Genomic DNA, 22,323 nt, shown 5'->3' with positions numbered 1-22,323 from the left:
ACTTTGATCCGTGCTAGGCAAAATTAGGGGAAATTATTTGAGCTTTTTATGTATTTTATAAGCCTTAATTTTAATAATAGCTATTTCATTTGGGCATACATAAAATTTGCACGTCATGCATGCAAGCCACCTGTTGGTATTGCATTTTGATGGTATTAAGGGGATGTACAATAATTATGTTTACGGGGGAGGGGTGAATTCTGAAAATAGTCTGCTAAAAATTATTTGGCATTCCCTTTTGATGTTCCAGAAAAACCTGTGCCCCTTCCTCCTTCAACCTGCCTTTTTAGAAATCTTTAAAGTGGAGCAGGAACAGAGTTTTGGTATGCGTTTTTCTACACCTTTATGTTAGGGTATGTCAAACAGTTGATCCCAAAGTCTGGGCCAAATATTGCGTGAGGCCCACCCCCTTTTGATGTGCCAAAAAATCTTTGGCCGCTTGGCCCTCTTTGGCAAAATGTTCCGGCCCCCTCCAAATATTTTTCTTGCCTCCCCCCCAATTTTTGAGGCAAAACCCCCAAAATCACATAAATGTACACTTTTTGCGGCAAGTTTGCGTAAAATTTGTCAATTTTGCCCTCCCCTGAAATTCACTTTGCCCCCCATGCCCCCCCTGAACAAAAATTCCTGGTGCCGCCACTGGTCTTGCCTAGAAATCTTTAGCTCCCCTCTTTTGTCTTACCCAAAACATTCTCACCCCCCAACACATAATTAATGCACTGCCCCTAACCATCAAGTCCATGCCTTTCACAGTCACGTAATTGCCTATTAGGGCCGATCAAAGTATAGCATTATAATACATTGTAGTGATAACGGTAGATAATATTGATCACTGTTATGTCTACCGGTTTTGCCAACTTCCGTATGCAAACGTTGACAATGATTGATAACCCACATGTTTTGGCGCTCTGTAATAATTATACCAGTTGCATTGGTACCTGTATGTATGTGGTGTACTTTTATATGAGGAATTTCCCAGATACCAGTGGTAAGGTGTAGAACACACAAACACATGGTTGTATAATAGTTATTAGCATACATTGTACATGTATCATGGTTATCAGTTTTAGCGCTCGGTAAAAATTATACCAGTTGCATTGGTAGCTATAGCGTAATGTGGTGTACTCTTTTATGAGGAAATTCCCAGATACCAGTGGGAAGGTGTAAAACACACAAACAAATGATTTTATTAGTTATTAGCATATCAGTGTAGGAGAGCTACATGGAGACTGTAAAGTGTATAGTATTTATATTGTACTTTACACTAGTTACATGTACACCAGGCACAAAAAGAAACTCGTCAGTTATGTTCATCCTTGCTGTTCAATAACTTGATCATTTTGGATTATGCTGAAATATACATTTTGTTATTTGGACTTTTCTTTCTCATTTGACACCCTGTTCGTGAAAAACGAACAAGAATTGACCAAGATATGCGCCTCCAAAGCCTCAAACCCCAAAATCAAAAGTTGCATTTTCAACGATTTTCAATGGGAACGCATCGCTGTATTGCACACAACACAAGCACCACAGGCCAATCAATAAAGCACACAGTGTAACAGGCACAATTGAATCGTTAAAATTGCAACTTTTCATTTTGGGGTTTGAGAGTTTGGAGGCGCATATCTTGGTCAATTCTTGCTCAATGTTCACAAACAGGGTGTCAAATGAGAAAGAAAAGTCCAATTAACAAAATGTATATTTCAGAATAATCTAATAATTATTAAGTTATTTAACAGCAAGGGTGAATATAACTGACGAGTTCTTTTTGTGCCTAGTGTAGATCTACGTATGTGTGTACATTGCAATGGGAGTATGACTGAAATTGAAAAGAAATGTATAATGTTTCTCTTACAATGTGCCATATTTAAATTATTAGAAAACACAGATGGTGGTGTGAAACATTCCGGGTGGGGGGGGTCACTCCCATTGTGGCCTGTACACCATCCGTGATAATCAACTTTTGAAAAGCACCCTAAACAAGGATTTTACCCTTGGCTAAAACGATACCCTTTTCACACCCTAAACAGGGATTTTATTCCTTTTCTTTTATTTCCCAGATACCAGTGGTAAGGTGTAGAACACACAAACACATGGTTGTATAATAGTTATTAGCATACATTGTACATGTATCATGGTTATCAGTTTTAGCGCTCGGTAAAAATTATACCAGTTGCATTGGTAGCTATAGCGTAATGTGGTGTACTCTTTTATGAGGAAATTCCCAGATACCAGTGGGAAGGTGTAAAACACACAAACAAATGATTTTATTAGTTATTAGCATATCAGTGTAGGAGAGCTACATGGAGACTGTAAAGTGTATAGTATTTATATTGTACTTTACACTAGTTACATGTACACCAGGCACAAAAAGAAACTCGTCAGTTATGTTCATCCTTGCTGTTCAATAACTTGATCATTTTGGATTATGCTGAAATATACATTTTGTTATTTGGACTTTTCTTTCTCATTTGACACCCTGTTCGTGAAAAACGAACAAGAATTGACCAAGATATGCGCCTCCAAAGCCTCAAACCCCAAAATCAAAAGTTGCATTTTCAACGATTTTCAATGGGAACGCATCGCTGTATTGCACACAACACAAGCACCACAGGCCAATCAATAAAGCACACAGTGTAACAGGCACAATTGAATCGTTAAAATTGCAACTTTTCATTTTGGGGTTTGAGAGTTTGAGGCGATATCTTGGTCAATTCTTGCTCAATGTTCACAAACAGGGTATCAAATGAGAAAGAAAAGTGCAATTAACAAAATGTATATTTCAGAATAATTCCAAATGATCAAGTTATTGAACAGCAAGGGTGAATATAACTGACGAGTTTCTTTTTGTGCCTAGTGTAGATCTACGTATGTGTGTACATTGCAATGGGAGTATGACTGAAATTGAAAAGAAATGTATAATGTTTCTCTTACAATGTGCCATATTTAAATTATTAGAAAACACAGATGGTGGTGTGAAACATTCCGGGGTGGGGGGGGGGGGTCACTCCCATTGTGGCCTGTACACCATCCGTGATAATCAACTTTTGAAAAGCACCCTAAACAAGGATTTTACCCTTGGCTAAAACGATACCCTTTTCACACCCTAAACAGGGATTTTATTCCTTGTATCAAATTTCATACCCTAAATTTCATTTCCGCGTATTACCAATTGCAATTATGCTACCCTTTTTCCAATTTTTCATGTTTTTGACACCCTAAACACAGTACGCGCATATCGTGCCTACCCACGAAAAAATACCCTTTTACGCTTTATCATTATCGCGGATGGTGTACAGGCCACAATGGGAATTACCCCCCCACCCCACCCCACCACCCCTAAAAAGAGCAAAAACATTATTTTAGGGAGGGGTTGATACCCCTTAGGCTATTCCCCAGACAACTTTTGATCCATGAATGATGTGGAGGTTGTTTTCACTGCGAAAGTGCAGGCAAATTGCCTATTCCAGGTAAAATCCATACATCTCCCACACAGGGGTGTAGATTTTAAATGGAATCACCCATTCAGGTAACCCCATTTGAATTTTGCACTCCCTGAGTTAGAGATTAAGGCCATGTCTTCCATAGGGGGTTTTCAACTGCATAGCCCAATGTTCAGCCCTCGAATTAAGGATCTGAAGGGGCATGGCAACTTTTTTAGGGCAAGTTGATAATTGCCTTAGATTTTCACTGAAAAGGCAAGGCAGCACGGCAGTTTGTAATATTTCATGAGGGCATCATGGGAACTGTTTGAAAAATTTGATAAGGGCACCAAGGCAATTTCTCAAAAGCGAAGAAAACACACACAAACAGTCTGATAGAAGATTTTATACTGAAGGGACAGGGCTGGGGCACCGACGGCAACTTCATTAGAGGGCACGGCAAGTGACTGCCGTCGGTAAAGGACATATTTTGAGGGCATTACGGCAGTGGGGATGGGCACCCACGGCATTGTGCCATGGGTTAATTCGAGGGCTGCCAATGTTCCTCAATTGTCAAAATATGGGGTGGAGTGAGGTGGAGGAGCTGTTGGAGCTAAAAATTGTTACAAGCAGTGGCAGCACCAGGAATTTTTTCGGGGTGAGGGGAATGGGGGTACAAAATGAATTTCAGTGAATATCAACAAATTTTGTGTAAAATTGCCGCAAAGAGTTGAAATGTTTGTAATTTTAAGGGGGTACTACACCCCTGGCCAATTTTGTGCTTATTTTTGCATTTTTCTCAAAAATTATAGCGCATTGGTGACAAGTAATATATGTATATTATAGGGCAAGGACTAGAACTACTGCACTGGAAATTTTATTTCAGCACAGACAACAGATTTTTTTTCGGGGGGGGGCAAATGCCCATCTTGCCCTGTAGTACCACCACTGATTACATGTGAGCTGATTTTGTCTAAAGATACGAGTGGACTCCCCAAAAACAACACCCATCCACTACTGACGTATGTATGTAGATATTTAAAAGGCTATATATAAATTCTTGTTATACATTGCAGAGCACCAATACTGATCCTGTCACCATGTTTGACGAGAACCACAAGGTGTGGGTCCCCCACATCCAAGATGGCTTCCAGCTAGGTCGCATTGTTGACATTGGAGCCGAGACAGTTACAGTAGAGCTTCAAAATGACAAAGGAAAGGTAAATAATTGCTATGGGTATCATTGACTTAGATGATATGCCCTGCATCTCTGTTCATGCACATACATGTATTATAGACTCCGTACCCGGACAATCCTAATGTTTCTGATGTTGATTAAAATATCTTGCGCATCTCGGGGATCGGGGCAAGAAGTACAAAATGTATCTTAATCAACATCGGAAAGGTAAGATCGCTCCAGTTAGGAGTCTACAAAACATTTCTGTTTTGGACTAGACTCTGTACCCCGGACGATCTTACTGTCAAACAAATTTTAAGGGTGGCAAAAAAGTACAAAAAAGGCCTAAAATCTTAAATATCAGGGTGGCCACCATCCGACAGGGGTGGCAAAAAGAGGCAAGACTTTTCACAGGGGTGCAGCGGGCCCATTGCCCGGACGATCTTCTGTTTTCGATGTTGATTTCAGATTAAGATACTTCTTGCATCGATCCCGAGATGTATCTTAGTCAACATCGTCAAGGTAAGATAGCTCCAGTTAGGAGTCTACAAAACATTTACGTTTTGGACTATTTACTGCATTTAACTAATAATTTGCTCAAAGATTTTAATTCTGTGCTGTCAAATTTTCAAGTTTGCAAACAGAGAGAATAGGGTATGAATTAATTTGTGCATGTTTGTAATACATATATATTTTGTGTGTATTTTTTCAGAGTGTGACTGCACCTTATGATAGAGTGTTCCCAGCAGAAGAAGATGAACAGAAAACAGTGGATGACAATTGTAAGTAAATTGAGCAATATCAAACCTGTGTAACCAGTGGGGTACTCAGTATAAATGACCATATGATGTGCAGCATATGGGTAGCATTTTTTGTATATCAATGACCCCTTTTTCTAGGCCAATTTTGGTATATGGATGCAGCCTTTTTTTTTTCAAAATTTTCTAATTTTTTCGGAAAATAATCCAATTTTGCCGTACTGTAGCCAACATTTTTTAAATTTCCAAACAATTTGGAGGAAAATTTGTAAAAATTAAGACCATTTGTGTTAAATTTGGCTGAAAATTCTGAATTTCGGTATATCGTTGGGTCCAGATTTCTTTAAAAATTGGTATATTGATGGATCGCCTTTCAAATTCTCAGCGGCACACCCCTACCCAAACCAAATTTGAGTACTCCCCCTGGGCAGTGTAACTGTATCTCTCAAAACCACTGATCGAGATAGAGGGTAGGGGCAGGTTGAAAGGAGCACTTAGTGATCCACACCCTCATCCCCCCAACCATCAGAAACCTAGGACTGCATAATAAAATACGTACAGTAATCTTTTAAAACGATGGTCTAAAAGTATTGATCCATAAACAAAGATACTAGTCATGTTCAGGTGAGCATGGACTTCCTAAGGGTTTGAACATCCAAATGTTATGAAATGTAGTCCTAAGTCACCCTGGGCAGTGGTGTGGACACTGGACAGCACTTTTTCAGAGGGTGGGCAAAGGAGGGGGGGGGCAAGACAAATTTTAAAGAGGTCAAAAAAGTATAAAAAAGGCCTAAAAATCTTAAATATCAGGACGGCCATCAAGCCCACCATCCCACAGGATTAGAGACTCTTGTGCAGTATGATCATTTCCATGATATCTTCATTGCTTTCATTTTACTCGCTTCTCATCACGTAACCTTTGACCTTCATCAGGCGGTGTTGATGACAACTGTAAGTGTGCATTTAGAAGCTGCATGACATAACAGTGTTGTTATGTGTTTTGAATGTTATATGTTGAAAGTGATTTGCATAGCACATGCATTTGCCTAGGGCTGCTAAGAATATACGCAATTATGGAGGCCAAAAACGCACCCTGATTTTCCAAAAATCACAAAAATCTATGATTTCCGCCAAAATGCAAAATCTAAAAATCAAAACAAAAAATGTATACCAGTATTTTTTATATTTTTTATATTTTTTAATTTTTAATTTATTTTTTTTTCAAATTTTTTTAAATGATGGTAGCACTTGATGTTAGGTCCAAGGACTCTCCAAATCCGCGAAAAAAAAAATTATTTTCAAAAATGTCAAAAAAACGCATTTGGAGCCAAAATATGCAAATTGCGCTGCAAATTGCACCGTAAATAATGCAATTGCGTATTCTTAGCAGCCCTACATTTGCCTGTACACATTAAAATGAAATAAGTGAGAGACAGACAGACAGAATGACAAACAGAAAAAGCACACACCCTGTGCATGTAGATGTTGTCAATGTTTTAAAAAGATGTAAGAAGCAATTTGGACAGCACATTAAACTATTATGTCTTGATTTATTTGATTAATTTGCACTCGCCATGCACAGATAAATTTGTGATGTCTTTGTATCTAGATGTTTTTCCCCTGGTATTTTTTGCCATACAAAAGGATATTGTGTGCAGTGGGTGAGCAAGTACATTAGCAAGGTAATTAATTAGCTTGGTAGGTGAGTAACTGAGTGGGTCGGTGAGTCAGGTGAGTGAGTGAGTGAATCGGCGAGTCAGGTAAGTGAGTGAGTGAGTTGGTATGTGGGTGTGTGGGGGTGTGTGGGTGAGTGAGTGAGTGAGTCAGCGAGTCAGGTAAATGAGTGAGTGGGTGGATAGGTGGGTAGATAATAGGTTTCAAGTTACGATTAGGGCATAAGTTAGGATAGGGTGAAGTTCAGGGTTAGGATTAGGCTTTACAGCTAAGAAATTGAGTTTTTGAACTAATTACCCTTTGTTCTATCAACTAGCTGCAGTTTGTGGCCTCACTGGACTTAGCGAGCACGTAGCGCGAAGGCATTCAACCGAAGCGCTTTAGCGTAGGTTGCACCTCTCTGGATAGTATATAAAAGCAACAGAGCCCGAAAGTAGTGCTAGGTAATATTGTATTCTGCCATATATGGTAGACTATTTTTTGTATGCCTTGATTGATATTTAATCCCCAAGGTTGAGCATGCTGCATGTTGGCATACAGACTGCACAAATGAGTGAATTGATTTGTATAATCAGCTATTCTGGTTGAAATCCATACACCCCTATGGAAGACATAACCTTAATCTTCTACATAGGGAGGGAATGTGAATTTCAAATGGAGCCTCCCATTCAGGTACTCGACAGGTAGGTCCATTTGAAATTCATTAAGGTCATGTCTTCAATCTTCAGTGAATAACTCTCCTATAGCAACTTGTTAGGTAAAACTGGAAGCGGGTTACTGTGACCTAATATTCAGCAGTGCGACAAAGGAAGATTTGGTGCTGTACATCAGGAAGGTGCGAGTTATAGAGCTGACTGGTTTAGAGTGTCCTCAGACTGGCAAGTGGTGACATAGCACTGATTGAACTCAGCGCTTTGTGCTTAAAAGCATAGATGGAGGGCGCACACACAGCTGATTCGGGATGTTATTCTAAATGCGGATTGTCTGTGAAAAGAATGAGTAGTTGTAGACATCTGTGGTTGCTCTAGATTGGCAATAACACAAAGGATGGTTTTGATGGATGGAGGGGGTGGGTGTAAAGATTTCAACTAGAATAGCCCAATGTCTCCTACTGTGATATATAACCTCCTTAAGGACAGTAATTAGTGAAGTACTCATCACAAGATCTTCCGTAATTATATGGTGTTTTCTCATTAAACCACAATTCATGCATTATTTATAGCTTCCTGTATAGGCCTATTGTGTTGTGGGATATTGTTGCCGAATTAATTTTTCATGATTTTATCAATTCTGGACAGGTTATATATTTACATTAAGTACTATGTGTAATAAATATTTGTCGCTGGGTTAAAAATTTGTGGCTGCCTGTTTGCTCTAGAAAAGCGCAAAAATAAAACCCCCATAAAAATTTCTCACTATACAGTATACAGTAAAGCCCAATATTTTTGTGGCACAACATTTTTGCAATTTTATTTCTGTTTTAATTAATATACATTTTCTAAAAAGGCCTAAAAGGAAAAATGATTATTTGCGACCATGGACATTTTGAGAAGCCATTAGCCTTTTCGAAGTATGGCGCACACAATAGGAGGGCAGTATTCATTTTGGGTAAAACCCAGCAAATTCAAAAAGACATACATGTACCCATTTTGTGCGCATGAAAAAGATAATGATGTTCTCATGAACCCAAATTTTGTGATACACTTCTCCTTTTCGACCTGTTTCTGCCCAGATTCATTTTGGTCAATTTAGTGCAAATTAATACGGTTGGGTAAATTGTTTGTAAAAAGCCACATATTTAGGCCTATGTACATGTAGCTCAATTACATTAAGATCATTGTGCTTTACAACAAGTTCTTAAACCGTTTTGACCCAAGACACAACTTATAAGCCATTTAGCATCATTCAGGGATGTAGCTCTCTATATAGGCACAGTACCCTAATGGGCATAGAATAACCATCGTAACCAGGATCAGCTCCCTGAGTAACGTACAGTAAGTACTTCCTCCTTGTTCAGGGGAATTCCAAGCTAGCTTAATTTATCCACAAGAATAGAATTCTGACATTGCTTATACCTGAGTGTTATCTTTGTGTTTTGAAATCTTGAGATATTATTTTCATGATGTCATGTAGATACTATAGATAGTCAAATCTTCAGATTTTGGTTACTACGAAATGTATGCTGACATGGTTGTTGTCAATTAACTCCTCAAGGGTGATCTAATAATAATTAGAGTATAATGTTTATTATTAGGCTGCTTAATATGCATATTGCATAGTAGATATAGCAGTGGAGTCAATCCCACCTAATTGTTCAAGTGCTCTAAATATCGAGCAATTGCATTAATATAATTAGGGTTAGATTATGCTTAGTACTCGTCAGTCAATTGTAATGATAAAAATGAAAGTTCATGTGCAAAATGTCATAGTAGAGAACTGATGCATATACATAATCAGCTCGTAATCGGTGGGCCTTAGCATCGTGGATTGATATCTATATATTTTATTTCAAGAATTAATTGTCTTTCAAGTCCAATACATTTTAATGTGGGTCTACTTTTTGGCATAGCCTAACAATTCCTGTGTATACTTTGATCAGCTCGTAATGGGCGGACCTCATAACATCGTGGATTAATGTCTATATATTTTATTTCAAGAATTGTCTTGTGACGACATCTCACCAAAAGCATCACAAATTATTCATTCTTAACAAGCACAATAGAGACCAGATAGGTTACCTATGACACTTTTAATGTATGTCTACTTTTTGGCGTAGCCTAACAATTCTTGTGTAGCTAATTTCTCTACTTACCATGTAATTGTAGAAATTAGAAATTGTAGAAAATGTCTTATTTTGTCTTTAAATGTACGTAGTTTTTGGGCAACAGGATTTGTTACCACATCTATGACACTAACAAAGGTGACCAAATTTGAATTTGGAGGATTTTTACAATCCTCCCGATGAGCAAATCAGTGAATTTCATTGTGAGTGACAGCTTTCTGGTTCTCAACCCTCCATATGTAAATGTCATAGGTGTTACCATCACTTGAAGTCAAACATTATTTGCAGAACATAATATGTCTGCAAAGGAATAATCTGGCCTGTATAAATACACACAATGACACAAGTGCTGAAGGATACATTGGGCTATTCCAGAAATTGAAGTCACACCCCCTAAAGAAGACATGGGATTCCCAAAAATTATCACCATTTTTTGCTGCTGGAAATCTCCCCCAAAATGGCCATTATTCTCACAACCCTAAAGAAGACATGGGAATTCCCAAGAAAAAGATGCCTTTTGGGGCTTGGGAATTCCCAAAAATGTTAGCAAAAATTTGCCTGTCTTCTTTAGGGACACTAGGAAATCCCAATATTTTTAAGCATTTTTTTATCAAAATGGGAATTCCCAATTTTTGTGGATACAATTTTGTTCTGGGAATTCCCAAAAATGTATGGTACAAATTTACATGTCTTCTTTAGAGGGGGTGCCATTAATATCTGGAATGGCCCATTGTACATTGCCATGACTGGTGACTGCTCTAGTGTCTTCTATTTTTAGCCATTTCTAACCATTGCTGTCATTTGATGTCTCACACAAGAGTACCATTTTATCAGTCTGGGTGGAGAGAGGAATTGGGAGAGAAATTGCAGGCATATTGAAAAATAAAGTGAAGAGACATTTTATAATTTAGAATAAATGAAAAATATGAGGGAGGGGCAGAGAAAACATACTGGTATAAAAATGTTGAAACCTGTTGATTAATAAAGGGGTGTGACCTGATCAACGGCCTCATCACCCATTTCACTTCATCAAAACTTAGATATCGGTGGCAGAAAAAAGATCATATTTTCTCAATATCTCAGTTAAATTTCAAGCCTGATTTTGTTTAGATGGTATATAAACAAAAATATGGTAACCACAACCGCAAGTATGTCCCAAAGTATGTACTATCCTAATCCTATAGGGAATTGTTACACACATTTTTTGCTTCTCATTATCAAAATCGGTGAAGCAAATACAACTCAAAATTTTGGAAATTTAATGGTAGGCCTCAATTAGAAAGTAAGTAGGATATGTAAAAATCAGACCATGCCCCTTTAATCTGTTCAAGAAGCTGTATTTGTTTTGTATTAATGGACCGTTTAATGGATTCAATGGATTTTAGTCATTTTCAATCATAATGTATATATATTATCCTGTATTATAATGTCAAAACACTTGTCATTCTAGAAAAAAAAACAGATAAAAAAAACAGATAAAAAAAGAAACAATTGTCAGAACATGTCTTTCCTTAGTGTTCCAAGATTTCCATGGTAACAAGACTAGTTCCACTTTTAGCATGAAATGATCATAATAATCATCCATATATATATCCAATACAAGAGACAACTGTAAAAGCACTTCATCATTTTCAGATGTACATTTTGCACAAGAATAGTGCTGTCGGTGATCATGGGATTTGACAAGTGCCTGTAATTTTCAACAAAACCGCCTGTCCAAAACATTGGCTTAGGAAGATTTCCAACATTGGGGGTGTGGGGGGGGGGGGGGCTGACAAAACCAAAATGTGGTTACCCATCCTGTGGGTGTCAGGAAATTTTGTGGAAAAATAGGTCAAAAACACCCATTTTTCCAGTGTCTGGTCACATTTTATTTAAACTTCTTCTGGAATTATTGGGGGGCTGAGTCCCCACACCAAAATTATTGAGGGGGCTGAGCCCCCCACAAGCCCCCTCCTGGTTTCCTAAGCCTATGCAAAATTTGACGCTGAAAACAGAAACCAGACCTCTGCCTCTTCTGTGGGAGAGAGACAATTCCAGCTCAGAGGAGTTAATAGTTTTTAACCTGTTATGCCTCATTATATTCAAGGAATCTGTATTAGGACAGTGTTGTTCTTGATTTCACAAGAACTCATGCATGTAGACAGGATTTCATTACATGGTACATGTATAATCTGATCATTATTTTGTGAGATGCAACACGTTTTGTTGGAGGTTATCACCTACCGACAATTCCGCAGGCTCTCTTATGTTACCTGATAGGCTTCTCATCAGTAAAAAAATGCAGAGCGGTTTTTGCTGCCCAGTAACATTGTTATTTTGTAGACCTGTACAGTGATCCTAATAAGCTACATGTTTGCATGTGACAAAATCAAGAGAAATTAATGTAATGTCGAAAGTAGTAAATGTTAGTGTTTTACATCGGGTACCATCCCTTCAAAATTGCTACATTTTGATGCTAAATAACCTAATGAAGATTGAACTTGTGGTTACCATGTTATACATGTAGGCAGTTATCAAATGCTGTTAACAATAAGAAACAAAAGAATATTGATCAATCACGAAGACCTGGAAAAAATGCAATTTTTTACCCAAAAAAGCGCACATTGATTCTTCAAAATCTGAGAGAATGGATGATTTCTCTTCAAAAAACACAGAATGTAATTTAGGAAAAAATACACATTTTTGGAGAGTAAAAGCCGAGAGTAAAAGACGTACCACCAATTGCTAGGATCATTTGTTGTTGATAAAAAAATTTTCTAAATGTCTAAAAGCGCAGTTGCAAGGTTGCAACCCAAATGCACCAACTGCAGTGCAAAAGCGCAATTATGTTTTTTGCCAAGCCTTACCAATAACTCATCAAATTCAATATTAGTGACTAGCGACATTGGACTGATATTCCCCTTGATCGCGCCACTCATACATGTTAATATTAGTCATAAATGTAGAGCTCATCAGTGGTAAAGTGATACAGTCAGCGACCAATTAGTCGGAAAATTTTATTGCCATGAGAATCTTAATTGCTCTGTTACTGTGATTTTGATATTGTAAGCTTGACTGAATTTGTCAGTATATGGGAGTGACTTTAATCTTATTAAGCATGATTAAAATTGAAAATTTCAAGTGTGTAAATTTTAATCATGATAAAAGTAATTAAAAATTTAAAATGATATCAAATAATTTCAAATATTTTAGATACAGTGACTCAAAAAAACCACTGTATTTTTTAAGCAAACTTTCAAAATAGAATTGGTTGGTTGAGATTTTTATAATAATTATTTTTTTCTGACAGAGATTTACAGAAAGCTTTAATCTGACAAATTTGTGCAAACATTTTTTGACAATTTTCTGAAAGGGAGGGAGAGGGGCATACAACTATTTCATGTCTCATTTACAATTTATGATTTAGGGGACGAACAAAATTATGGTCCCAATCCATAATTTTGCATTATGGGAGAATGTTTTATTTTTCTTGATTTTGGTAAAATTGTGTCAAATCAGCTTTTTTGGCCAAAATTTATTGATTTTGACTGAAATTATTTAAAAAAAATTCAGAACAAATATCAAATTTTTGTCAGATTTGTCAAGCTTTCGGTGACATTTTAGGGCCATTTTAGCTTCCAAAAAGAAAAATCATGACCAACCGACCAACCATAAAACAGGATTTTTTTCCATCACCTAAAGAATTTCTTGGGAAATCATGTACAAATGTAGTGTTGTTTTATGAAATATTTTTCTGAAGTCATGATTTTCACATTATACATTTGCATTTAACCAGCAACATTTTGTACATCATGACATTTCATTAATTTTTAATATATTTCTGCTATTATAACTCTACTGATATTGAATCCATGATTTAATTTTCAAAAATATATTTAGAAAGATGGATTGGGAAGCAAATGAAGAGAGTAATTTGATTAGTGATGATTCCGGATAATAATATACCTGACTAAAAATCATTGTCATTATGGTGATTGGTGCACAGAGAAGATATACCACCCTTCCCATAATGCATTTCTCCCATTTTGATTTTCTGTACTGATTTGCTAATAAAATTGCTATCTAGTGCAATATGGGTTGACAGTGATGAAATGTACTTCAATGAACAGAGCACATCCAGAAATGTTTATTTACCAGTTTATTGACTCTTGACCAATGTTTCACCAGTCTATTTCTCATGGGCGTAAATCAGATGGGGGACCGGGCGGAACGTCCCCTCCATTTTTTTGAAGTGGGGAAAGGGGGGGACACAATATAAAATGTCCCCCGTCAATTTGGTCCATTTTAAAGTTACATGTACATACATGCTGTTTTGTAGAATTGTGAGAAAGCACAAAAGTAATTGCCAGAGTTGTCTTAAAATCACCTGATTTCATGTCTCTTCCTTAAATTTTGATTGGTTTTATTTTGATAATATAAAGTTGTATTTTGAATTTTGTTGTTGAAGTTCGCCTCATAATTGTACATAGTAGGTCTGATATATTAAACCTAAATGGTATTACAATAACCAATAATAGGGTATACATGTAAATGGTGCACCAAATGGCTTCAATTTGGGCTTCAATTTGAAAAATTTCCCACTTGGGGGGCACATCTAGACTATGCCATAGTCAAATTTTATTAAAAATATGTTATTATTAGTCATGATGAACCCATTTCGTTGAACTCAAAATTATAGTAAAATGGTCATAAAGAGTTAAAAATATCAGACGATTAGTGACAATAAAAGTAATTGAATGCAACATTATCTTGCATAATTATAACGGCTCACTTTAATACTGAACAATTCTGATTTTGGAATCTACCAGTTTATTGATAGCGAACCCCGAAATTTCGACTATGAACTTTGAATTGTAAGCAGAACTTTACCCCCTGGACTTTGCTCTCTAAAAACACACTGTCAAGCATACTTGTTTATCAGTCCATTAACCACAAGTACGCGCTAGATGTTTGATGAGAGATTAACTTTCGCGTCTACACAAAAGCGCCGCTAATACCACAGACAGTTGTTTACGGTGTAGTTAATGGTAATGGCGCGGGCCCAGACGATTTAAACCATAGCGAGGTATGGGCGACCAATCACAAGGCAGATCCATTAAAAGATGCATTACATCATGCCCAATTTTAGTTAGGCCAGAAATTGGCCTAACTCTCCATAGAGTCCCGTGTTAAAAATCTTAACCGCAAGGCAATGTCAGTAGTCCACTTGGGAAGCTAACAAACAGAGGGAGTAGGGCGACTGATCAGATGTGAAAATCTATCAAATTGTGCACACATTAATTAAATCAGAGTTTTTTAAAGCTTAAATACAATATCCAGAGTATGCACAATGGGCAAGTGGACTACGGGGTAGTCTAGGGGCACATCCTCCGGCAGAGCCCTACTTCGTGCAGGCGCAACATGCAGCGTTGCTGTGCCAAAGTATAACTAACTTATAATGATAATTATGCCCGCCCCATTTAAAAAAATGGATTTAGGCGTTTTCCAAATGGAGACCTTTTCAAGAAAATTCTGCATTCTGGCCAAAAGTAGACCCTTATCTCCTCTGCAATTGATTTTTGCATCCTATTTTTTAAACAAATTTCACAGATAGTTAAAGATTTGGTATATTCATCAAAAAAATTTTGACCCAATTGAAAATTGCTATTTTTTACATACAAATCAGACCTAAAAAATTGCAAATTTATGAGGGGTGCATCACCTCCACAGCACTCCTCCCACTGGCTATGGGCCTACAATTTTACTTTCTTATTTATGTACAATTTCTTTGTTGGGCTGGGAAAAAATCTCCTACATGTATGTGTCATTGGCCCCTGAATCTCCTACATTGTGTATGTAACATATTGACAGTTTTATTTTAAACAAGTTCAACAGCCACAAGTACATACATGTAGGTGGTTTTTCCTGTCTACAACGATTTGCAATAATAAGAAAATACCGTAAAAACAGGATTTTTTGCATGTTTAATATTTTACCGTTTTGCTGATTTTGATTAACTTGCTTGGTTTTTTAAACACATGATTTTGAATTTTTGTAGATAGACCTAGACCTATGAATAAAAGCAAATGCTCACATGCTTCTATTTTTTCAGTAGCTGTGTAAAGCACAGAAATTAACATTAGTTAAAAATTTCCACTCTTGCAGTTGACAAAATTGAATTAGGAAATTCAGACCATTACAGCATTAATTGGTATACTGAATGATTTCTACCATTATTTTCTTTTGCACGATTCATGCTGAGATGATCATAAAAATACATGTTTCCAACCATGCCAACGAAGTGAACGAACCATTGAATATGCCATAATGTGCTGATCAAGTTTTCAAAGTCATTGTTTGATTGACAATGGAAGACAATACATTTGAGAATACAATAAAGATACAATTTAGCATAGACAATGAAGTGACTGTTTCGGCAATTGATGCATATATATTTATAAACGTAACACAGATCATGACCAATATGATCATTGCTGACAAATCCTGATGAATGTCTTGGATTTTAATATGTGCATACATATAAAACTTTATCCTGATTTAAGATGCACAGATTTTTAATTTAATATGCACAGATTTTTTAATTTAATTTGCAAAATAAACAAAATAGAATTTGAACCTCAAAGCACTTCTGAGTCTATATTTAATGTGTTTATTATTTGACCTCGTAATGATAATTGCATTTATTGAACAGTGCTCTACTAAATTAGGCTATTTGCATTTTGGTTCACATTGATTTCTTTTTTGTATTCGCAGATTGCGCGGTCATCTCAAAATGATGTTCTGCACGCAAAGTGCGTGCTGTGTGTGAGTAGTGAGTACACCTGTAAAACGCATGCTTTAATCACCGCGTACGCATTTCATAAGCCTTCTGACGCGTTGCTAGAAAAGCTCGAGAAACAGAAATGCACATTTTGTGCATGTGTTTGCAGGGAAAAACTCGTTTTGATAGTAAGATGGCGGATCCGTGCAAAGGGTGAATACAAGAAAAGTCTTCAGCCATATCTTCTCTGATCATACCAATAAGGTAGGAGTACCAACTCTGCCATGTTTGTGTGATGATCATGGAGGACAAATATTTTATTTTCATCTCAAATTCCGAGTGTGTTGTTTTTGCGTTCTGCGTGTAACATGTTTGTGTGAAACGTATAAATGCTCAAGTTTAACTTGGACGCAAAATTGTTGTTCGATTTCGAAGCACATAGACCTTTAAGAAGGAAAAAAGGAAGGTACCATTTGTAATCTATGAATATGAGTGATAAGATAGCGAATGTACCATAGCGGTACACACATGGTAATTCTGGGTTGCTACTCTTTGGGTAAAATCTCTTTGGGATTTACCATAGTGGTACACACATGGTAATTTTGAGTCAGTACTCTTTGGGTAAAATCTCTTTGGGATTTACCATAGCAATACACACATATTAATTTTGAGTCTTTACTCTTTGGGCATAATCTCTTTGGGATTTACCATAGCGGTACACACAGGTAATTTTGAGTGTATACTCTTTGGGTATAATCTCTTTGGGATTTACCATAGTGGTACACACAGGTAATTTTGAGTGTACTCTTTGGGTATAATCTCTTTGGGATTTACCATAGTGGTACACACATTGTAATTTTGAGTGTACTCTTTGGGTAAAATCTCTTTGGGATTTACCATAGTGGTACACACAGGTAATTTTGAGTCAGTACTCTTTGGGTAAAATCTCTTTGGGATTTACCATAGCAATACACACATATTAATTTTGAGTCTTTACTCTTTGGGCATAATCTCTTTGGGATTTACCATAGCGGTACACACAGGTAATTTTGAGTGTATACTCTTTGGGTATAATCTCTTTGGGATTTACCATAGTGGTACACACAGGTAATTTTGAGTCGGTACTCTTTGGGTATAATCTCTTTGGGATTTACCATAGGGGTACACACAGGTAATTTTGAGTGTATACTCTTTGGGTATAATCTCTTTGGGATTTACCATAGCGGTACACACAGGTAATTTTGAGTGTATACTCTTTGGGTATAATCTCTTTGGGATTTACCATAGTGGTACACACAGGTAATTTTGAGTGTATACTCTTTGGGTATAATCTCTTTGGGATTTACCATGGCGGTACACACAGGTAATTTTGAGTGTATACTCTTTGGGTATAATCTCTTTGGGATTTACCATAGTGGTACACACACAGGTAATTTTAGTCGGTACTCTTTGGGTATAATCTCTTTGGGATTTACCATAGTGGTACACACATTGTAATTTTGAGTGTACTCTTTGGGTAAAATCTCTTTGGGATTTACCATAGTGGTACACACAGGTAATTTTGAGTCGGTACTCTTTGGGTATAATCTCTTTGGGATTTACCATAGTGGTACACACATTGTAATTTTGAGTGTACTCTTTGGGTAAAATCTCTTTGGGATTTACCATAGTCAGGCGCGTATCCAGGGGAGGGGCGAAGGGGGCGCGCGCCCCCCGGGTAAAAAAAAAGGAGAGGAAGAGAAAGGGAAGGATATTAACCCCATATTTGCCTATTTTAGCCCCAAAAGGGCAAATTTACACGCGCTTCGCGCGCATTCATTCTACTCTTACACCATATTTCATCAGTTTAGCTTCAAAATTGTAAAAAAAATTCAAAATTTTGCAAATGAGTTCGGGCCCTTTTTTGTTGAAAGCAACAATAGGGTATAAATATTAAATAGTGTAAAAATAATGCACCAAAATGGCTTCAATTCTACCTTCATTTTGCAAATTTCCCCAACACCTAATAACAATATATTTTTTTTTAACAGTGAAAACCTGACCATGAATTGGGCCGTCATTTCACAAATTTTCGACTTTTTCAATTTAAAATTGTACACAATAATAGTGCCAAAATGGTTCACCAAATGGCTTCAATTAGGTCTTCATTTTGTAAAAGTTTCTCACTTCTGAGGGGGGCACATCCCCCCTCAGACACCCCCCTGCGTCGCGCAAGCGCTCCGGGAGGTCCGCTTCGCGGCCATATTGTGTTTGAATTGGGCCGTCATTTCACAAATTTTCGACTTTTTCAATTTAAAATTGTACACAATAATAGTGCCAAAATGGTTCACCAAATGGCTTCAATTAGGTCTTCATTTTGTAAAAGTTTCTCACTTCTCAGGGGGCACATCCCCTCAGACACCCCTGCGTCGCGCAAAGCGCTCCGGGAGGTTTCGCTTGGCATGCCATATTGTGTTTGACAAAGATCTAATTTGCGCCCCCCGGTCTACGAATTCCTGGATACGCGCCTGATAGTGGTACAAACATGGTAATTTTGAGTGAGTACTCTTTGGGATTTACCATAGTGGTACACACAGGTAATTTTGAGTCAATACTCTGGGTAAAATCTCTTTGGGATTTACCATAGCGGTACACACATTGTAATTGTGAGTCAGTTCTCTTTGGGTAAAATCTGTACTGAATGTAAGTGAATTTACATCAAAGTTCGAACCTTAAATTTCTTGTGACGAAAATAATATACAAAAAATGTCATGTTGAAATTGTCAAACATCAAGAATAGACAAATGCATGCCTCGTTTACATCAATTCTCTTTTGCTGTGTTAAGTAACCCTGAGGCCTGTTGCCATGGAAACTAGCAATATTATTTCCTCCCAGTTTAGATTGAATGCAAGTCTACACTTTGTTGGTATTCTAATAATAATTATGCATATGCATGTGTGGGATACTGAGATTGCTGTAGAGACTGGAAGATGCATGGTAGAGACTTGATAAATCATGCAGTCATGTGAAAACTAAATTGTGTTTTTAATAAGTAATATACGGAATCAAGAAACACATTTATAGCGTTTATCGAGTAGAGTATTGATGGTATCACACTTCTCTATAAGACTTGATACAGTCTACACATACTTATTCTCCATTGCAAATTATGAGGGAATTGAGCAACCAAGGGAGGAAACAGAGAAGATATATTACGCTTCCCAAAATCCTTAGCAACATGATACATCACCTCATTTCATCAAATGACATTCCCATTACTTTATACAGGTTTCCTTTGTTTTCATTTTGAGAATAGACTCGCTGAACATGGGTCGCTAGTCAAGAAATAAACATATTTTGCAAGATCTGGATGTGCTATGTTCACTGAGGTTTATTTTGTCACTATCAACTCATGTGGCTTTACATAGCAAATCAGTACAGAAAATTGAAATGGAAGAAATGCATTATGGGAAGTGTAATGGGGAGGAACTAAAGAAAAAAACAATTGTGCATTGACAAGTACACACACTGGAGCTGTGTTGTGTCAAGAACAATTATATGATATATCAAATTCAAGCATATAACCGGAACAATGTTTATCACTGGGTAGTGAGAGCTAGAGATGTACAATAAATGTGGAAATAGATAGATATGAAAGTGCAAGACAGGGATTTTATTTTTGTGTAAATTAATAATTGTATATAAGAAAAAAAATTTCAAAGTGGTTTTAATTGTGCACATTTTGTAGTTTGACTTAGGCCCCAGGAATTCAACACCCTGCGAATGTAATTGTAAGGAAGCTTAATTACTGAGAAACCTACAACCGAGAAGTCGTCACCCCCATCCTGTGCGCAATGCTGGTGAACCTCGTAGCTGCGAAATTATCCCTTTATAAATGAAAATATTGGCTGAATACAGTACTTTTGGTTTAGATTTCAAAGGCTAAGAATTTATTTCAGAGAAATCAAATGTCAGGAGAAATTGACAGGGTGTGGCAAGTCAGATGTAGCTATTATAATAGTGAAGTAATAAAGCTTAACCTTAAGGGGTACTACACCCCTGCCCAATTTTGTGCCTATTTTTGCATTTTTCTCAAAAATTATAGTGCATTGGTGACAAGTAAAATATGTATATTTTAGGGGCAAGGACTACAACTACTGCACTGGAAATTTTTATTTCAGCACATACAACAGTTGTGGAGTTACAGTAAAAAATGAGGGAAAACCAATATTTAATCAATAAATCAATAACTAAACACAGCCAAAAAAGAAAGTCTCCAGTAGTTCCATCCCCATTTATTCAGAGTCTGATGAGTTTATGGCAAAATAATTTATATAATAGTTTTCTATACACTTTCCTTCAAAGGTTGATACCAAATTTGATATCAAAAGTTTAATCATTGTGAGCATAGAAACCGTTGTTTGGAAATTCGCGCAATTTTAAAAATGACATAGGGAATTGTATCACGTAGCAGAGTAGCGTGAGTGCCAAGACTTACGTCGCCTGAATAGGACGGCAGGTTAAAGGTTTACCCATGCATGTCAAAATGCAAATCAAATACCCGCTCTTTCAATTGTGTGCGCAGAGCAAGTGTGCAATGATTCCTGTACGGGTTGCTTCAGGCCACATAATAAGCTGATACCATGCATTGGATTTTGCGTGGTCAATTCGCAATTTGTCATTTTTAAAATTGCACGAATTTCCAAACTACGGCTCCTATGCTCATGATGATTAAACTTTTTATATCAAATTTGGTATCAACGTTTGAAGGAAAGTGTATAGAAAACTATTATATAAATTATTTTGCCATAAACTCATCAGACTCTGATTAATTGGGGATGGAACTACTGGAGACTTTCTTTTTTGGTTGTGTTTACTTGCCTTGAGTTGCTGAATTTTCAGTGCAGTAGTTGTTGTCTTTGCCCCTATAATAAACATATCTTACCTGTCACCAATGCGCTATAATTTTTGTGAAAAATGCAAAAATAGGCACAAAATTGGCCAGGGGTGTAGTACCCCTTAACTGAATCAAACATCAAAAAACCTCAATTCACAAAGCATAGGCACGCACGGCCTGCGGGACCACAGGTATCCCACGTGATGCGATTACATCATCATGGAACAGTATGGCCAGGTAGGCCTGTGCACCGGTGTGGCATCCGAGGGGTTGGGGTTCAAAACTGCACATGCACCCTTCTTTCTTTCTTCCTTCCTTCAAAATTAAATTCAGATGTTTCGTACGAAAGTACTGTAAAGCTACTTAATTTCGCTAGTACTTAATTTCGCTAATTCCCAATGACCACCATTTTCATGGGTATTTAATTTCGCTAATCCAGGAATTCATGTTCACAATTCAATGTAAATTTGCCAAATTTGCGGGTATTTAATTTCGCTAATTTAGGCCTCTAGCGAAATTAGCGAAATTAAATCCCTAGCGAAATTAAGTGGTTTTACAGTACTTTAATCGTTGAACAACATTTTATACCGTTCATACTACTTTAAACCTGTTTTTTTTCTTCTAATGAGCACTGTAAGGCTAAAAATGTAATCCTTTGTTTTATTAAGCCCTTCTGTTAAAAATCCGATGTGCTGGTATGCATGTTTTTTTTACCATTGAACTTCAATTCAGGTTCAACTCAGAGAAGATTTCTTACCCTTCCCAGAATCCTTTGCAACATGACACATCACCTCTTTACAGCAAATCATACTTCTCAGGTTCCCTATGTGTCACATTGAGAATGAACTGGCTAAACATGGGTTGATAGTC

At 37.0% G+C, this 22,323-nt stretch overlaps 1 protein-coding gene across 1 annotated transcript in view; it reads left to right on the top strand.

Annotated features, from left to right (window-relative positions):
* Window positions 1-22,323, top strand: part of LOC140140910 (unconventional myosin-VI-like) — a 115,424-nt gene that overhangs the window by 5,033 nt on the left and 88,068 nt on the right. Inside the window, 2 exon segments of the mRNA XM_072162664.1 lie at window positions 4,499-4,642; window positions 5,312-5,381. Of these exon segments, the coding sequence (XP_072018765.1) occupies window positions 4,523-4,642; window positions 5,312-5,381 (190 nt within the window). The 5' untranslated portion in view covers window positions 4,499-4,522.

This window comes from Amphiura filiformis, chromosome 19, assembly GCF_039555335.1.
Source record: "Amphiura filiformis chromosome 19, Afil_fr2py, whole genome shotgun sequence".
Lineage (NCBI taxonomy): Eukaryota > Metazoa > Echinodermata > Ophiuroidea > Amphilepidida > Amphiuridae > Amphiura > Amphiura filiformis.
This window is presented reverse-complemented; position numbering and strand designations above follow the sequence as displayed.